The sequence below is a fragment of the Chiloscyllium plagiosum genome, unplaced genomic scaffold (assembly GCF_037043375.1).
Source record: "Chiloscyllium plagiosum isolate Xiang-an unplaced genomic scaffold, Cpla_swu_hap1 HiC_scaffold_17, whole genome shotgun sequence".
Lineage (NCBI taxonomy): Eukaryota > Metazoa > Chordata > Chondrichthyes > Orectolobiformes > Hemiscylliidae > Chiloscyllium > Chiloscyllium plagiosum.
Genome location: NW_028270155.1, coordinates 52,801,870 through 52,821,363, shown reverse-complemented (window position 1 = coordinate 52,821,363; position 19,494 = coordinate 52,801,870). Strand labels below are relative to the sequence as shown.

The following is a 19,494-nucleotide window of genomic DNA, read 5'->3' as shown; positions in this document are numbered from 1 at the left end:
GGCAAGTTTACATGTCATAAATCAACATCTATGACCTTTGGACAAGGATAATAGTTGATAGCTTAGGCTTCTATCACATTCTTTAATGATGCAACTTCTATCATATGAGCAAATTAGAATAAAGATTACTTTAAAAGCAAATGTATATTATCACAAGTTTAAAATAAAAGAGGCACCTAAATATGTCCAATTTATTTACTCAGATACCAAAATAATTTACAATTCCCAACATTTATTAGGGTATTCATAAAAATATACCATTCTCTACTGCGATGCAAAACTCGTTGATCCGCGTAATTATGGGATACTGTAGCTATGTTACTGGACTTCTTATTCAGAAACCTGGACCAATGTTATGGAGATAAACTCAAACCCCATCATGCCAAAGTATAAGAATTAGGAGCAAATGTCTATCATTTGACCTCTCACACATACTAATTCATTTAATAAAATCAGAGCTGGTCTAATTCCAGACTTAACCTCTATTCCCTTGTAAATTAAAACTCTGTCTATCTCAGTTTTGAACATATTGAAATGTCCATCTACCTATACTCTGAGGTAGAGAATTCTAAGATTGATAGGCCCTCAGGTAAAAAAAAAGTTCTCGTCTCCATCTTAAATGTGACCCCTCATGTAATGATTGTAGTGAGGCCAGCCAGGAGAACTTCATAGAATCGGAGTTCCCTGAATGGACCAGATTAACAGCCCCAATCAGGAAGCTCTGGCTGACAGATATAAAACAGGAGTGCCAGAGGTTCTGGTCACTCAGAGCTGGCTTTAAGGAAGCTGGATCATTGTCAAGGACTTCCCACATATAAATAAAGGGTGAAGTGGTGACTGGACACTGGCTTCTGAAGCTATTGCACCTTATTTTTATAATCCCAGTTCTACATTTCCCCATCAGCATCTTTACAAGACTTCTTACAAACTCGTATGTTGCAAAAAGTTCATTTTGTATTCTTGAAAACTCAATTCTTCCTCAAAAAGGCAGCTCTTTCAATTAACGAATTAAGCTTGAATAATTTAAATTTAATGAACTAAGTGAAGGTCTAATAAAAAAAATTTCAGTAAAACTACTGGATTGTTGTAAAACCCGATCTGGTTCAAAATTATCCTTTAGAAAAGGAAAGATTCCACCTATACCCAAGTGTGCCTTGTATGACTCTAGACCCAGACAATGTGGTTGACTCTCAATCTCCTCTAAAACAACCTAGCAAGTCAACCACTTCTAGAATACAGAACAGCACTTGGTGGGGTGGGGTTTGGTGACGTACTGATAATGTCACTGGACTAGTAGCCTAGAGCCCAGGATATTGCTCGGAGAACATGGGTTAAAATCCTATCATGGTAGTGGAATTGAAATTCGATAAATGACATTTAGAATTGAATGCTAACATTCCCAAACAAAGAAAAAAAAAAATCAACAATCCTCACTTGGTCTAGAGTGCATGTGCTTGACTCATAATTGTTCTTTGAAATGAGCTAGCATTACCATTCAATTGAAGGGAAATAGAGACGGGCAACAAATACTGCTCAGCTGTAATTCCCAGACCCCAAAAAGGAACTAGTTAAGATACCAAAAACAAAAGATTGGACAGAAAATGCCAGGCATGTTAGCAACGACCTCTTTTCATAAAAAGAAACGAAAGTCTATAAAAACAGAGGACTTTTGTAACAAAGTGTGAGAATTTCTTCAAAACAGGATTCAAGAAAGATGCCAGACTTTTGGAGGCAAACAGACAGCAAAAGAAAAAAAAATAGAACGCAGGAGACTGGGTCTACCCTAGGATGAACGACTGTATGTCGAGGTATCAATTCTGGTTCAAAGCAGGTAAGTGAACCCACTGAAATTGTTATTTTTCATTATGTGAATACAAGCTTCACTAATTAACAATGATTATGCCTTCAATATGGTGCAAATACCACTGCTGAGACCTGAATCTGAAGGTTGTGTTTAAGTTCCCTTCCAGGAATGAGCATATAATCTAGGTTAACATTTCAGTGCAGAACCATGCAAATGTTAGCCATGCTGTCTTTCAAATGGAACATGAAATCTCAGACTTAAACACCCTCTCAGGGAAACAAATCCAATGGCATTACTTTAAGAAATACATGCAGCTTCTAACCAGTTTTCTGGTCAATATTCATTGCACAATAAATGTACCACCTGTTGACATTAGAATCATAGAAAATAAAAAAAAAAGTTACAGCACAGAAAAAGGCCATTCGTCCATTAGATCAGAGCTGGCTGAACAAACCAGATGTCCATTCTAATCTCACTCACAAACACCTAGTCCATAGACTTGTAGGTCACATGCTTCAGGTGCAGATTAAAGTTCTTGTTAAATGAGTTGAGGGTTTACAACTCAAACTATCAAACTAGGCAACAAATTCTAGAGAGATTAACCACTCTATGGCTGAAAATGTTTACCATATCCCTTTCTGATCCTTCTACTAACCTTTTCAATTCTGTGCCCTTGGTAACTCACCTCTCCAGTAGAGCAAACAGGTCTTGTCTGTCTACAGTCCCAAGTTCCTCATTATTGTATACACTTCAATGGAGCTCCTGTTGGCCTTCTCTGTTCTCGGAAAAACCACCTTAGCCTATCCAATCTTTCCTCATTGATGCAATTTTCAAGCCTTAGCAACATTCTTGTAAATCCTCTCAGTCAATAAATCATGTTCTTCCTGTAATGTGGTGATCATAACTTTACACAAAACTATAGCTGTGGCCTAAGTGTTCCATATACTTCTTTACCACCTTATCTATCAGTCCTGCCACCTACTGGAACCTGTGAACATGCACCTTCAAAAAGTTTCTCATTTCCTCTGCTCTTCTCAAAAACCTCACATTTTTTTGTGTATTACTTTGCCTTGCCCTTCCTAAATGTATATCCTCGCAATTCTCAGACTGAATTCTATTCGCCACATTTCCCCATAATCAACCAAACTGCTGAAAAAAATCAGCCTGCAAATCAGCCTATCCTCAGCAATCAGCTTATTCAGCCAATTATGGTGTCATCTGCAAATTTCAATACAACGTCATTTTGTTTACACAAACTAAATAGTCATTATCGTAAAAAAGCTTAAGATCATAGCTCTTCTCAGTGAAGATGATTTTGTGTAGCTCGTTTGAAATTAACTTGACATACATTATAGTTATTACATAAATAATCCAGAGACATGTATTTTAGAAGAATTAAATCTGACCTTAAAAGCGACTTCACACATAATATGCTTTACAGAGATAACACCTTTTCTGTAATCAACCCATACCCAATATACATATAATCTGCTTGTCTAAAATACTGTGTACTTTGGTCATAAGGAAATACAGATTTAACCAACATTCCATGCAATGCTAGTACAATAGTGTCACTTCTAAACACAGGTTTCTGGAGAAATAAATTATTCATGTAGACAGACTGTCTCCAAATTTAAGACAAAATTTTAAAAAGCCATGAGTTCCATTATAACTTCAAATTTAACCATAAAGATATTTGATAAATTGAATTTTGTAAGTTTATAAACATACTTGCAAATTATGTAGATTTTTAAAGAACACAAAATACCTAATTACCAGAAAAAGTACTTAATTGGCTGTAAAGTCAAGACTTGGGTGTAGTGCTTTTCAACATTTCAATTTCTCATTTAATTAAGAAAACTAAAAAAAGAAATATTTATTTTGCTATCTAACAAAATCGAATAGAGTAGTGACATTTTCCTCGATGAATAACAGCATTAGCCCATTTGTTCTATGTAAAGCTTGGCCAATATTAAAAAGAGAATGTTTTCTAAAAATCATGTACAAAATCACTGCTAATTTGACTTGAAGACAGACTGCACCTCATACTGCTATTTCAGATGCCACTTACAGTAGAAAGAAGCTAGTCATGATCTCATTTGAATTCAATCCCAGATTTACCACAGACTACACAAAAAAACGGATTGCTGAACACTGTGATTTTGCTTTCAGTGTACTTTTAAAACAATAGACAACATTTTTAACTTGAAGAAACAAAGCAAAACATGATTTTTGTTACATCCCATCCTTTATCAATGCTCAGTTTGTAAGTAGGGAGTTTTTTGGCAGGGGATGAGGGGGGAGGGAGGGGGTGAGGGAGGGTGTGAGGGAGGGAGGGAAGGGCAAGCCAGCAGAACAGAAGAGCAGCTGAAAAGAGGCTCAGTTTTCACAACTTACCGTCGGAGCTCACTGTATCATTTGGGTCTCTTGAACTATACCCAGCCTCTCTGTAATCAACCCAGTTCACTCCTTCAAAGCTTTCATAATCTGACTTTTGCTGGTCTTTTACTGGGACTACAGTAAAGTGATGCATTTTTCACAGCCCAGTCTGTGTCTGCTCTTTTTTGCCTGAGCTGAACAGAAAAGGACTCTTTTGCTAAGATTGCATACCAACACTGTGTGGTCACTTCCTCTGGAAGGAAATTACTAGGTTCTGAACTCCTCCCAAAACTGGAGCTGTAAAGCTCAGTGAATTGCCCGAAATCCGGCACGCAACTGCTCGACTTTATACCTAGCTGTCAAAAACTTGTGAGAAGTGTGTCGAACAGGTACTGTAAAAGACAGAATTGAACAAGAATGTTCTTTTGGAAGTTATACATTTGATAGAGATCTGACTCTGTTTTCTGAAACTTGGCAAAACAACTCAAAATTTGAAACAAAACGTTTCTCTAAGCAGATTGTTCTTATAATTTTGGGAACAATTTAATGTGCTAAACAACATGAAATTTCAAGTAATCTGCTAACATTGTGTATTTTGTTTATTGTTACTTACAAGAAATATTATTTTCTTTATGACCTCATTTGCATTGACATTGTTCTAGCATCCAACTCCTGAACTAAAGAGAAACTTTAACACAAGACTCTTGTTTATAGGAGGCAGAGACACAAGAGCATCATTCTCCCAGCTTCTGTACATATTTCTGACAGCCAAGTAGAAAGACAAATACGGTGCTGACATATGCACAGAATGTTCTTACATGTTCGTGTAATATCATTACAATATGCTAGGAGGTAATCTCCAAGCTGCCAAAACAGAATTCCAACCACTGAAATACCACAGAGATATTCTTTATTCTAAAGGCTGCAAACTGATGGTTTTGCAGAATGCATCAAGCCCTTATATTAAATTCAGTAGTCAATAACCAAGTCGAGAAACATTCAATCCAGTTTCCCATGGCAAATAATGTTACCATTGATAATATAGACAGAACAGCATGTTGTTGGCTTTAAGGATCAATTCTTCTCCAAATAACATGGGGTCAGTGATTATTGCAATATTCTCAGACTAGCAGCTCCTCTATTTCCTTACTTGTACTAGAGATTATCGAAAATATGATCATTCTGAAGAGTTGATATAGCAAGAAAATGAGAGACAGCAAGAAAGACATACCTTCTCATGGTATAGAAGGGTCATTAAAATGCTAGTCTAGTAGCTAGAATGTTTATATATTCAACAGCACCCTATTAACCACCTAACATTCTGTGCTTGTTCAGCAGTTTGTACTGATCTACTGACTTGCCGAGTGAGCCAGTATTTTAGTGCGCTGAGAATAATAAGTAATAGGTAATTGAAATGATCAGAACCTTGCAGTTTCAGGGGTGGGGGGCGGTGGGGAGGGGGTGCAAGAAGGAGATCAACCTCTCCACACACAAACAATAGTAGTGCAATGTTGTAACACTCCTTGGGGCCAGTGGCCAAAACAATATATTTGTTTCCACAGCTCTTCTGGAGGGCTACGTTTAAGGGCTTTTCTTTCATTTTAACTCCTTTATTAGCTGATGCAATTATAATGCCATCACCTTCTGTATTCGTGCTGACATTTAGCATTTGGACTTACAAAGAAGCAGAATTAGAAGAATTCATCAACTTACTTATTAACTATTACAAATAAATCTCCATTAAACTTAAAGCCACAACAAACAGTGAAGCACCAGTTTCTTAAACATCGTAGAAGTTTGGACCTTCTAGTCAGTGTCAGAGAGATACATCCAAATGTTGACTGTAATTTAATATGTGCATTTAGTGGTTTTTGCTGGAACCTTTGCAACATCTGATGCTAGTTCCAGTAGGGATGTTGGGACCCGCACCACTATGAAGCAAACTGTTGGATTAAATGTCCATCCAAGTCCCTTTCTCATGTCATGAACTAAAGATAAGTCTCTTAAGATTTGTCTCCAGTTCATTGCTTTAAATAGAGCTGTTGTCAATCACTAAGAATACATTGCTTCACCCAGTGGCAATGCTAGCCACCTCCAACGTGTATCTACACCTACCAGTGAACACCCTCCTGAAGTCAGATTCTGCCAGACATTCCAGAATCTGACTATGGAGAGAGGCTGCATGGAATCATCCTGTGTTAGATGGTGGTAGTGTTAACCATAGTCAATTGGAGAGCTAAACATGACGGGTATGCCGACTTATGCAACAAACACATTCCTCAGCAGGGTTTACATCATTTAAGCACTGCTCTAATTAAAAATCAGTGTATAAATCAGGTCCGCATCATTCTGGCTAGCTGATCCCACTGTCAAGGTGACTTTTGCATCAATTCACACAGTGCAAAACTGGCTAGCGTAAGTTAAACTTCCTGCCCATGTATCACAGATGGGTGTCCATCAGGACCTCAGCAATATTCCAAGGCGCATGTGGAATCACCCCACATCAGATGATTTAGGATAGCATTTACATTGACATAGAACATAGAAAAGTACAGCACAGAATAAGCCCTTTGGCCCACGATGTTGTGCCGAGGTTCAATCCTAATGTAAAAAGTAATAATTTAACCTACGCACCCTTCAACTCACTGCTCTCCATGTGCCTGTCGCTTAAATGTCCCTAATGACTCTGCTTCCACCACCGCTGGCAACACATTCCTTACATTCACAACTCTCTGCGTAAAGAACCTACCTTTGACGTCTCCTCTATACGTTTCCCCTAATATCTTAAAACTATGACTCCTCGTACCAGTCAATCCTGCCCTGGGGAAGTGTATCTGGCTATTGACTCTATCCATTCGTCTCATTATCTTGAATAGGTGTCCTCTCTTCCTCCTTCTCTCCAGAGAAAAAAGTCCAAGCTTTTTCAACCTTTCATAAGGCAAGCCCTCCAATCCAGGCAGCATCCTGGTAAACCTTCTCTGCACCCTCTCCAAAGCCTCTGTATCTTTCCTATAGTAGGGTGACCAGAACTGGACACAATATTCCAAGTGTGGTCTCATCAGGGACTTGTAGAGCTGTAGCAAAACCTCGCAGTTCTTAAACTTAATCCCCCCGTTAATGAAAGCCAAAAACACCATAAGCTTTCTTAACAATCCTATCCACTTGGGTGGCAACTTTGAGGGATCTATGTACTTGCACACCCAGATCCCTCTGTTCCCCCACACTATCAAGAATCCTGTCTTTAATCCTATATTCAGCATTCGAGTTCAACCTTCCAAAATGCATCACTTCGCATTTATCCAGGTTGAACTCCATCTACCATTTCTCAGCCCAGCTCTGCATCCTGTCTATGTTGCGCTGCAGCCTGCAATAGCCCTTGATACTATCGACGACACCTCCGTTCTTTGTGTCATCTGCAAATTTACTAACCCACCCCTCAAACTCCTCGTTCAAGTCATTTATAAAAACTATGAAGAGCAGAGGCCCAAGAACAGAGACCTGCAGGACCCCACTCAACACTGACCTCCAGGCAGAATACTTTCCATCTATAACCTTCTGTCAGCCAATCAATTCTGAATCCAGATAGCTAAGTCTCCCTGTATCCCATACTTCCTGACTTTATGAATGAGCCTACCACGGGGAACTTTATCAAATGCCTTGCTGAAGTCCACATACAGCACATCCACTGCTCGACTTTCGTCAACCTGTCTTGTCACCTCCTCAAAGAACTCAGTAAGATTTGTGAGGCATGACCTGCCCCTCACAAAGCCATGCCGACTGCCTTTAATCATGCTATGCTTTGCCAAATAGTCATAGATCCTGTCCCTCAGTACTCTTTCCAAAAGTTTGCTGACCACAGACATAAGACTGCCTGGTCTGTAATTGCCAGGGATTTCCCTATTACCCTTCTTGAAAAGAGGGGCAACATTCGCCTCCTTCCAATCTTCCGGTACGACTCCCATGGAGAGCAAGGAGGCAAAGATCTTTGCCATCGGCTGAGCAACCTCCTTTCTTGCTTCCTGGAGCAGCCTAGGATAAGTCCCCAGGGCCAGACCAGATTTATCAATCTTAGTGTTTTCAAAATTTCCAGTACATCAACTTCATCAATCTTGATCTGGTCAAGCCTGTATCCCAGCTCCTCAAAGTTCTCATTCACAACAAGGTCCTGTTCCTTAGAGAAAACTGAAGCAATATACTCATTTAGGGCTTCCCCTATCTGCTCAGACTCCACACACAAGTTCCCTATGCTTTCCTTGATCAGCCCTACCTTCTCCCTGATCATTCTCTTATTCCTCATGTATGAGCAAAACGCCTTTGGGTTCTCCCTAATCCTATTTGCCACGCCTTTTTCTGACCCCTCCTGTCTCTCCTCAATCCATTTCTGAGCTCCTTTCTAGCAAGCCTGTAATCCTCTAAAGCTTGCTTCCTCCATCTTATGTAAGTTGCCTTCTTCCTTTTGACAAGAATCTCCTCTGTTCTCATCATCCAAGGTTCCTTAATCTTACCCCTTCTTACCTGTCTCAGAGGAATAAATGCATACATCACTCGCAACAACTGCTCCTTAAATAGTCTCCACATGTCTGCTATGCCCTGTGGAACAATTGCTCCAGTCTGTACTTCCCAACTCCTGTCTGATAGCGTCAGAATTTCCTTTTCCCCAATTCAATATCTTTCCTCGGTAACTGCTCCTTTCCCTCTCTAAAGCTAAGGCTATGTTAAATGTTAGGCAGTTGTGATCATTGCCACCAAGTGCTCTCCCACCGTGAGGTCTGACACCTGTCCTGGCTCATTGCCGAGCACCAAATCCAAAATGGCCTCTCCCCTCGTCGGTCTGTCTACATACTGAGTAAGGAAACCCTTCTGAACACACCTGACAAAAACGGCTCCATCCAAACCATCTGCATTTAGGAGGTTCCAGTCGATATTGGGAAAGTTGAAATCACCCATAACTACAACCCTGCTACCTCAGCATTTTTCCAGAATCTGCCCGCCAATGCTTTCTTCAATCTCCCTACCGCTATTAGGTGGTCTGTAGAAAACCCTCAATGAGGCGACTGCTCCCTTGCTGTTCCTGACTTCCACCCATACTGACTCAGCAGACAGACCTTCCTCAACAACCTTAGTTTCTGTAGCTGTGATGCACTCTGATTAGTAATGCTATACCCCCTCCCAGTTTTCCACCCTCCCTGTTGTTTTTAAACGTTCTAAACCCTGGAACATCAAGCAACCATTCCTGCCCCTGTGAAACCCACGTCTCCGTTATGGCCACAACATCGTATCCCCAAGTACTGATCCATGCTCTAAGTTCATCACTCTTATTTCTGACACTCCTTGCATTGAAGCAGACACACTTTAACCAATCTCTCTGTTTCATCACATGAGAAACCTTCCCAATAGGTTCACTTCATTCTGTCACTGCCCCATCTGCAAATGTTCCCCTCTCAGATATGTGGCTCTGATTTCCACCCCCCTGCCAATCTAGTTTAAACCCTCCCGAATCATATGAGCAAATCTCCCACCCAAGACATTTGTGGTCCCCCCATTCTGGTGCAACCAGTCCTTCATGTGCAAGCCCTACCTTCTCCAGAAGGTATCCCAATGGTCTAGATATCTGAAGCCCTCCCTCCTGCACCAGCCTTGCAGCCACGTGTTAAGCTGCATTCGCTGACTGTTCCTCACCTCACTATTCGTGGCACCGGTAGCTAACCTGAGATCACCACTCTACTCGTCCTGCTCTTCAGCTTCCAACTTAACTCTCTGTAGTCATTTTTCAGATCCTCAAACCCTTTCCTGGCTATATCTTTGGTGCCAGTATGTACCACGATTTCTGGCTGCTCACCCTCCCCCTTCAGAATCCTGTAAACCTGATCCGCGACATCCCAGACCCTGGCACCAGGGAGGCAACATACCTTCTGGGAGTCCCGTTCCTGAACACAAAACCTCCCGTCAGTCTAACTAACTATTGAGTCCCCTACCACGAGCGCTCTCCTACCACTAGAAATGAAAAAGAACAGACGTGCTAGCAACCCAAACAAATAGTTATTTTCATTCACATTACTGAACATTGATTAATAAGCTTTAACTTCCCTGGAAAAGGCAGCTGAGAGTTTCCTGCTTGAAATTTTGCAGTCCTTGGAGCGTAGGGACTATTAGGAAGATGGCTCCAGAACTTTGACCCAGTGACAGTGAAGTCACAAATGATACAGTTAAGACAGGAGGACCTGTGGCTTGGACTGTAATCTGCTGATGGTGTTCCCATGCATTTGTTGTTCATTCCCTTCCAGTCATTGAAATTGAGAGTTTGGAAGCGGTTACTCATGGAGGCTTGCCGGGTTGTTGCAGTGCACCTAGTCAGATGGCACACATTGTTGCTCCTGTCTTGACAGCAAGGGGTTAAAATTGTGAAACCATTGAGTTACCAATCAAGCAGTGACCTTTGCCCTGGATGGTGCCAAACAACAGCTTAAATGTTGTTTGAGCTGCACTCTTTGAAGCAAGTGGACAGTATTCCATTACAACTCTGACCATACACTGTGAAACTGCAGACAAGCTCTGGAGTCAGGAGCGGAATTGCTCACTACAGCATTGCTAACCTCTGATCTGCTCTGGTCTCCACAGTATTTTTGCAGAGGGCCTGTACAGCTTCTGATCAAAGCTAACTCCCACAATGTTTATTGTGGGGTGTCAACAATGATAATGCCATTGAATATCAAGAGGAGATGGTTAGATTCTGACTGGAGATAAGCATTGCCTAGCACTTATGTAGCAAGTAACATTTTCACCAAACATCAGCTCAGGCCTGAAATGTTATCAAGATTTTGCTGCATACAGGCATGGGCTACTTCAGTATCTAAGAAGTCACGAATAGAGTGCACATCCCATTTCTGAGCTTAAATGATCTTCAATAATCTATGATCATAATGAGGCAGCTGAAGATGCTTGGGCATTACCCTAGAACAACTCCTGCAATGACAACTTGAACGGAGATGACTGACCTCCAAAAACTACAACCAACTTCTTTGAGCTAGCTGTAACTCCAATCAGTGGAAACTTTCACCCCACCCACCTCAATTTATATTGACTACAACTTTGCTAGTGTTCCTTGATGACATACTCAAGTAAAATGCTGTCTTGAGATGATAGCAAATGCAGTCAGGTCAGTCAATAACGTCACCTCCTGACTTCAGCTTTTTCACCAAATGTATCAAGAAATGAGATCAGGAGCGGAGCAGTCCAGGCAGAAAAATATTGAGCAGATTATTGTTGAATAAATGTCACATGATAATGCACTCGAAAAAACCTTCCAATGCTTAGCTGATGACTGGAGTAGAGTTTTTGGGTAGTGATTGGCTGGGTTGATTTGATGTCTGTGGACATTACCTATCTAGACAATTTTCCATATTGCCAGTAGATGCCAGTATTGTAGCTGTACGAGAACAGCTTAGATTGAAGAGCAGCTGGTTCTGAAGCAAAAGTTCTCATTACTATCGCTGGAGTGCCACCAGGGCTCACAGCATTTTCAGTATAGACTGCTTCAAGCCATTTCTTGGTATCACAAATTGGCATCATGTAAAATAGCATTAAATTCGTTGAAGGCTAGCATCTGTGATGCTCAGGGAAAGACCAACATGGATTGTTCACTTGGCATTTCTGGCTGAACATGCTTGCAAAACATTCAGCTTTGTCCTTTTCAAAAATGTGCTTGGCTTCGCCACCATTGAAGATGGGGATATTTCTGAAGACTCCACTTCTAATTAATTTCCCACCACCATTCACAACTGGATATGATACGACTGCAAAGCTTGTATCCATTTCATTGGTTGTAGAATCAGTTGTTATCTCTGTCGATCACATGCTGCTTACACAGCTTGGCATGCAAGTCATCTGTTGTAGCGTGACCAACTTGACATCTATTTTTTTCTAAATGGATGATTGGTGTTGCTCCTGACATACCCTCATAAATCCTTTATTAAACAAGTGTTGATCATCAGTTTGCTGATAATGGTAGAGTGGGGAAAAGCTTTGCTGATAATGGTAGAGTGGGGAAAAACACAGATTGCAATGGAATACAATTCTGCAACTGCTGATGGACCACTGCACCTCATGGATGTCCCGTCTTAACTCATGAGGTCTGTTCAAAAATTAATCCCATGCAGCATGGGTGTATTGTCACCACAACACAAGGATACCCTCAAATCTGATGATAGGCTTTCATCTCCACAAGGACGGTCACTCCAACTAACACTTTCACGGACAGATGCATGTTACAGGTTATAGACTCAGGTGTACAGCACAGAAACATAACCTTCGGTCCAACTCATCCATGCTAACCAGAAATCCCAGATTAATCTAGTCCAATTTTGCAGCACTTGGCCCATATCCCTCCAAACACTTCCTATTCATATACCCATCCAGATGCCTTTTAAATGTTGCAATTGTACCAGCCTCCACCACTTCCTCTAGCAGCTCATTCCGTACTCACACCACCTTCATGAAAAAGGGCCCTTTTAAAGCTTTCCCTTCTCACCCTATACCTACGCCCTCTAAATTCTGGACTCCCCCCACCCCAGGGAAAAGGTATTGGCTATTTACTCCATCCATGCCCCTCATGACTTTATAGACCTCTAATAGGCGACCCCTCAGCCTCTGATGCTTCAGGGAAGACAACTCCAGTCTATTCAGCCTCTTCCTATAGCTCAAACCCTCCAACCCTGGCAACATCCTTGTAAATCTTTTTCTGAACCTTTTCAAATTACATATCATCCTTCTTATAGAGGGCAACCAGAATTGTACGCAATACTCCAAAAGTGGCCTAACCAATGTCCTGTACAGCCGTAATATAACCTCCCAAACTCCCTATACTCAATGCTGACCAATAAAGGAAAGGATATCAAATGTCTTCTTCGCTATCCTATTTACCTGCAACTCCATTTTCAAGAAACTATGAATGTGTGCTCCAAGGTCTCTTTGTTTAGCAACACTCCCCAGCACCTAACCGTTAAATGCATAAATTGGTGAGGATAAAGTTAATTAGGTTTTCTCCTCTTGTTGGTTCCTCACTATTTGCTTACATTCCAGTCTAGCAGCTATGTCTTTGAGATAACTGGTCCAGACAGTAGTGCTGCTCTTGAGCCTCTCTTGGTAATGGATATTGAAATCCTCCACCCAGAATACATTATATGCCGTGCCACCTTCCAAATGATTTAAAAGGTGGAGGAAAACAGATTTATCAGCAGAGGCACAGTGGCAATTCCTGTAATCATGAGATTTTCTTACACATTACACCTGATGTCATGAGACTTCATGGAGTCTGCAGTCAATATTGGGGACACCATGGGCAATGCCCTCCTGACTACATACCATTGCGCAGCTACCTTGTGGGTCTGTCCTGTTAGTGAGATAGGACATACCCAGAGATAGTGATGGCGGGTTCTGGAATATAGTCTATGGATCTATAAAGCCTAGGTATATTTTCAGAACAAGTTCAAAGTCAAAGGGCAAGTGGTACAGATTTATCCGTATGAGTTATCTGACGTGTGTTAAAGATAACTAGTTTCCAGATGAACAAATTCACCATTTATATTTGTGGAAAATTTAGGGAATACATCAGTCTCCAAAGACTGACTGATCATGAATTTTGACTCAGCAGCAGGGAGAAGAGTTTCAACTTTGTTTATGGAATGCTGCTGATGACCTGTGCAGACAAAACTGGCTTTTCCTCTGGGTTATGGGGGAAAATAAACACCAATATATAACTGGAAAAACATTGAATCAAACGAAATAAACAAAACCTGCCTCCACTTTCAGAATTTTCCTTCCTGACTTATTCTTTTTGGCACTCTAAGCACAGAACTCTTTCACTGACTGTTAGGTGTTCAGGCACTTACACTACCAGTCCCTACAACCATCACTGCTTTTCTCCAATATTTTCATTGATGCTTATGATGGGATATTCCAAGTGTCCCATGAGGGGCTGTTTAAAAGGAAAGTATATTCCAGAGCTTTATTTGGAAAGTTCAAGGATGAATTAACCACCACTTTGATATATTTTGAACTCTGTTTGGGGCACTACTCAATACAACTGCTGAACTCATGTTAGTATCCTATTTTATCTCACTTACAGCTCATTTAACTGAGATGTTATGGACTGGATTGATGTGAAAATATATTGCTCTGTTGCAATAATTTATTGGGCAAGACATAATGTAATCCATTTAAATCAGACAAAACCTCTGCTGTGAACCGAGTGAATAAAACAACCCAACAACTATAGACCAAGTCAACATCTCTCAAAACTGGACACAATTTAATATGGTTAAATCAGTACAATTTCCTTAGTTGATATCGGTTAGGCAAGTGTCCACTTTTGAAAGATTCACAAATGATGGATAGTGATTATAAAATTGTGATTTTCTAATTTACCCATTTATGATTATTAGTTCCACACTAAGATAATCAGCCTTGCCCTTGGATACTGAAATTATGCGAAAATTTGTTTGGTACATATTTTTACCCCCACTAAATGTCCTGCTAGAGAATGTCATCAGTTTTCTTTACTAAAATTGCAATGGATTTCAACAGGGCTTTCCTCATACTTGTCCCTCAACAAATCTGAATTTAGATTGTGAGAAACAAAGTCTATCATTGTAACTTATTTTCAAATTTAAAGAATATTTGTAGTTTTGTTTTTAAGTTAAAAATTCAAATTATGAATCAAGTCTGTTCTTGTACTGGTTGGTGAGCAAAATTTAAAAAGAATGCAATGTACTAAGATAATGCTATGGTATTAAACATAAAAGGGGAATTTAATCCAGCTTCAACTTGTCCACAAAAGGAAAAGATTGACTGGAATTCTGCAAGTTTGAACAATACCAGAATGTACATTAAGACTCTAAGACAAAGTTGTATTTCAAAAACATGCAAGAAATCAGAGGCTAACGAATAGTTAACAATTCAAACTTGAATTTTGTGCAAAATTACAATGGCCTTGAAACATCTGTCTTACCAAAACAATGTGAATTGTGCAAAGCCTGTAACCTTGGGAACAGTTTATTTTGCTAAAATGACAGGTCATTTTAGCAAACTATGTCCAGATAGATGCCATGCATTTGGGTTGCATATTTTGCATGACTTTTCTCTTCTATCTTTAAGTTTCCCCACCACCATTCACAATATTTCTTTATTTATTAATTAACTCAACCCTTCCTTCACCTGCACTTCTGATACTATGGTTCTCACTCAAACCGTTTCTCCTGTTCATCCTGACCAGACCCTTTGCTTCCTTGAATCCAAGGAATTTAGATATGAACAAATATGGAAGACATCTGGATTATTGATTTGTTCACAGATCTACTAGATCACATCAAATACAGTCACGTTCCACTCTTGCACGTTAAAACAGTCCACTATTCCAGGATGGTACACAACTTTTACATAGTGTAAATGCAACTTATTAAAATCAATGGAAGTGGGAGAATACAGCCCACATTAACTGCAAATGTCATGGGCAAGTATATCAGCATTTAAGTATAATTCTTACATACATATCTATTTTGGTGTCAAGGCAAGCTCGATTTATGACAGTCAGCAATTGGAATCAAAATTACATGCTAAACATTGACTTCCAAAATAGGCATGTCTAATTGGCACAACATCCATGTGACATAAGGTTTCACCCATTCGGCAAAATAGTCAGATATGACTTGTGAAAAAACATTGAAATATATTTCATCCCTAATTCAACCTCCCCCGGCACTCCATTTACATATATAAAACACTTTCAGCACAAGAAACTATAATTCTATAATTTTTTATTCTTCAGAGATGGTCAAAACTCATACCCTTAAGAGACAGAAAATCCTAGAAATTCATTCTGGTCATATCGGATCAGCCAGCCATTCTTTATAACGTACTGCCTGATGTTCACTTCCATTTCACAGAATAGGCAGGTCTTTTGTTTCATTAGTATACTGTTAGATGAATTTCAATCCTTTGAATCTCTATTCCATAGCTTTCCACATAAGAAACATTTCCAGGTTAATAATTTGTCACACACAAGCACTGGAGCAAACCCACATTGCAGAGTCTCAGTTTATACCAAGAGAAAACATGGAGGTAAGTATTTGTGACTAAACTCTTATAGCCCTTGTTGTATTTTGGTTCCAATTTAAAAATCAGATGTACAACTAACTTGCACTTAAAATACCACAAATTCAGCAATAAAGTTCAGACTAAACAAACTTTTTTTTTGTGTATTCTTTGCTTAATTACATCCTCAGTGGAAAAAAATGTTTTGCAAAATGAAGCAAGAACCAATTATTTAATCAATTAGTATAATGGTGTGACACCCTCCACCACAATCGTGACCAAGAAAAAGAAAATATACATGAACTTTTTGGATTTTAGTGAAGCCTTTGACAAGCTTCCACATGATAGACTAATTAGTAAAGTTAGGTGACATGGGAGCTTGTCAGTGGATACATAAGTGGTTTAACAGCAGGAAATAAGACTATGATGGTGAAGGGTTGCTTTGTGGACTGTAGCCCTATCACCAGTGGTGTTCCACAAAGATTGATTCTGGGTCCTCTTTTGTTTTCATTTATATAAATGATTTGGAGGAGATAGTTAGTTAGTTTTCAGAAGAAACCAAAATTGGTGGCATAGTGGACAGTGAAGAAGGTTTTCTAAGATTACAAAGGGATCTTGATCAAATGGGTCAATGAGCTGAAAAATGGCAGACAGCAATCCATGTAGATAAATGCAAGGTGTTGCATTTTGGTACAACAAACAAGGATAGGACTTATACATTTAATGGTAGGGCCTTGGGTAGTGTTGTAGAACAGAGGGATCTAGGGGTGAGGTACATAATTCTTTGAAGTTTACATCCCATATAGACAGAGTGGTTAAAAAGGCATTTGGCATGCTTGCCTTCATTGCTCTGCCCTCTGAATATAGGAGTTAGGGGCATATTAAGGGGAGAGGAGAGAGATTTAACAAAGACGTGGGAGGCAAGTTTCTTTTTTGAACAGAGAGTGGTTTACATGTGGAATGAACTTCCTAAGCAAGTGGTGATGTGGGTACAACTACAAATGTTTAGAAGACATTTGGGTAAGTACACGAATACAAAAGATTTGAAGGGATATAGGCCAGGAGCAGGCAGTTGGAACTAGTATAGTTTGGGATTGTGTTCGGCATGGACTGGTTGGACCGAAGGGTCTGTTTCTGTGCTGTATGACTATTAACAATCGATGCAGAAAAAATGCAAATTGAGAATACAAATTGGATCTAAAAGCCAGAAGGTACTGAAGACAATAAAAGAAAAGTCAAAGTCATTCTGAAACAGTGACCAAAATGTGGCAGCTCCAAAAAGAAATATGGCTGCAGTCAAGTGCCTCGCACACTACTCCCTGATGGTGTTAATGGAGAAGCTATTGATACTTTTGAGTTTCCAACAGGCAGCATCAACACATTAAGTTATTAGCTTTTTTTTGACTTCCAAACAGAGAACCATGGGTGGAGTTGAGAAGAGAACAGTTTCTCTCCCATCACAGGAACAGAATTTAGTTTAGCTCAGTTCAGCTGAGGTAAACCAGTCATTTCAGTAGACATGTTTTTCTAGTTGCGAAGTCTCCAAGCAAAGAAAGTACGTTTGGGATAGAAACTTCATGTCGTTAGAACTGTATCATTTTATGCCATCAGAAGAACTGCAAAAGATTCACGCCATCAGACTGAAAAGGAATTGCAAAATTGGCTCCGTATTTCAAGAAAAGGAAACTGGAAAGGATCACAACTCTAAGTTTTTACTTCTGAGTTGGGTAAACAAAAGGTGGTCATAAATACAATTTACAAGACTATTGTGTTTCAAAATTTCCTTTTAATGGCTAAGGTAAAGGAGATGGTTCTAAAAAGAAGTGTGACAAATTCTTAGCAAAGAGTTTAGTTTGGAGATGTGCTTATGTAACTTAAGGTTGCCATGGGGATGGAAGAAAGGAGAGAGAAACTCAAATAGAAACCCAATGAAGGTATTGAAGTACAGTTTATAACACCTCCCAGAATCACAGAACAGAGAAGAAGCATAGAAGAAAAAAATTGGAATGCTCCCAAGAACAAATCTGTTGTGTTCTATAGGAAATTATAGGGAAAACAGTTTTATGAGAGTTGACTGAACAGTTAAAAGGAATCAGATAAAGATGTTCTGAAATTTTGGATCATCAGGTCTGTTGAGATGGAGAAAGTATCAAACTCTGCTGTTTTGGGGATTAACGTTTCCAGGAAACCTCAGGCAGAGTGGAATTATTCGCACAAACTAGTAGAAGTTTTGAACTGGTAGAGCAGGGAATAGTGAGACCCTTCTGGAGAGCTAGGAGTGACCAAGACAGTCCTTCTAATGCCTCATGTGACAGAAGCAGGAGATAAAATAACATGTTTTCAAAAAAAAAAGGTACGTTCTGTCTGTCTTAAGGGTGGCTAATGCAAGGCTTCCATTTTTAATTTGATATATTTGCTGACTATTCATTAATGTGTGAGCTCGTTGACTACATTGTTAGAGTAAAAGTTTTAAAAAGTGAGATCTTATTCTCTGGTTATTTATAATGGCATCATAGAAATTAGTTTCTTGTCAAAAAGTCACAGATCTCCACAGTGTTTGCAACATATACAAGTAGAATTTGAGGAATGCAAAGAACTGAGGTTTACTGAGCTGGAGGATGTTAAGAGGTAGGGAGGGAGGGAGCACATAGAAGGATTTAAAAGCAAGGATGAGAATTTCTTTTGTTTAAAATAAAATATTGTCATGCAGGGAGCCAAAGTCAGTGAACACTACAAGTCCAAGTATAGGGATGACCTTAAGTTTCTGAAGGTTAGAAAATTTTAGGCTAGTCACAAGAGCCTCAGAAGAATTGTATCTTGAGGAAATTAAGACATGGAAAAAGGAAATCAACAGGTGAATGAAAACAGAGGTAGAGATGGTCAATGTCACAGTGGTGAAAAACAGGTGATGAAAACAGAATCGAAATTCCGTTTGTACTCAAACAGGAGCTAAGGTTGGGGAAAAGGCTAGTTTAGGCTTAGTGACCCAGGAGAGGAATGAAATCAGCGACTATGGAATGAAGGTTATGATGGGGATCAAAGATATTGGCTTCAGTTTTCCTAATACTTCGAGTCATAGAGATGTACAGCATAGAAACAGACCCTTCAGTCCAACTCGTCCATGCCGACCAGATATCTAAACCCAATCTAGTCCCATTTGCTAGCACTTGGCTCATATCACTTTAAACTCTTCCTATTCATATACCCATCCAGATGCCTTTTAA

General features: G+C 39.7%; 1 protein-coding gene across 2 annotated transcripts in view; it reads right to left on the bottom strand.

Moving 5' to 3' along the window:
• slc12a4 (solute carrier family 12 member 4) overlaps positions 1-19,494 on the bottom strand; it is a 166,950-nt gene that overhangs the window by 122,256 nt on the left and 25,200 nt on the right. Inside the window, exon 1 of one of the 2 annotated variants that reach the window (XM_087995916.1) lies at positions 4,202-4,366. The exons of the other annotated variant lie outside the window; for it this stretch is intronic. Coding sequence (XP_087852042.1) covers positions 4,202-4,337 — 136 coding nt within the window. The 5' untranslated portion in view covers positions 4,338-4,366. Of the gene's footprint in view, positions 1-4,201; positions 4,367-19,494 lie in introns of those variants that run through there. 2 annotated transcript variants of the gene reach the window in all.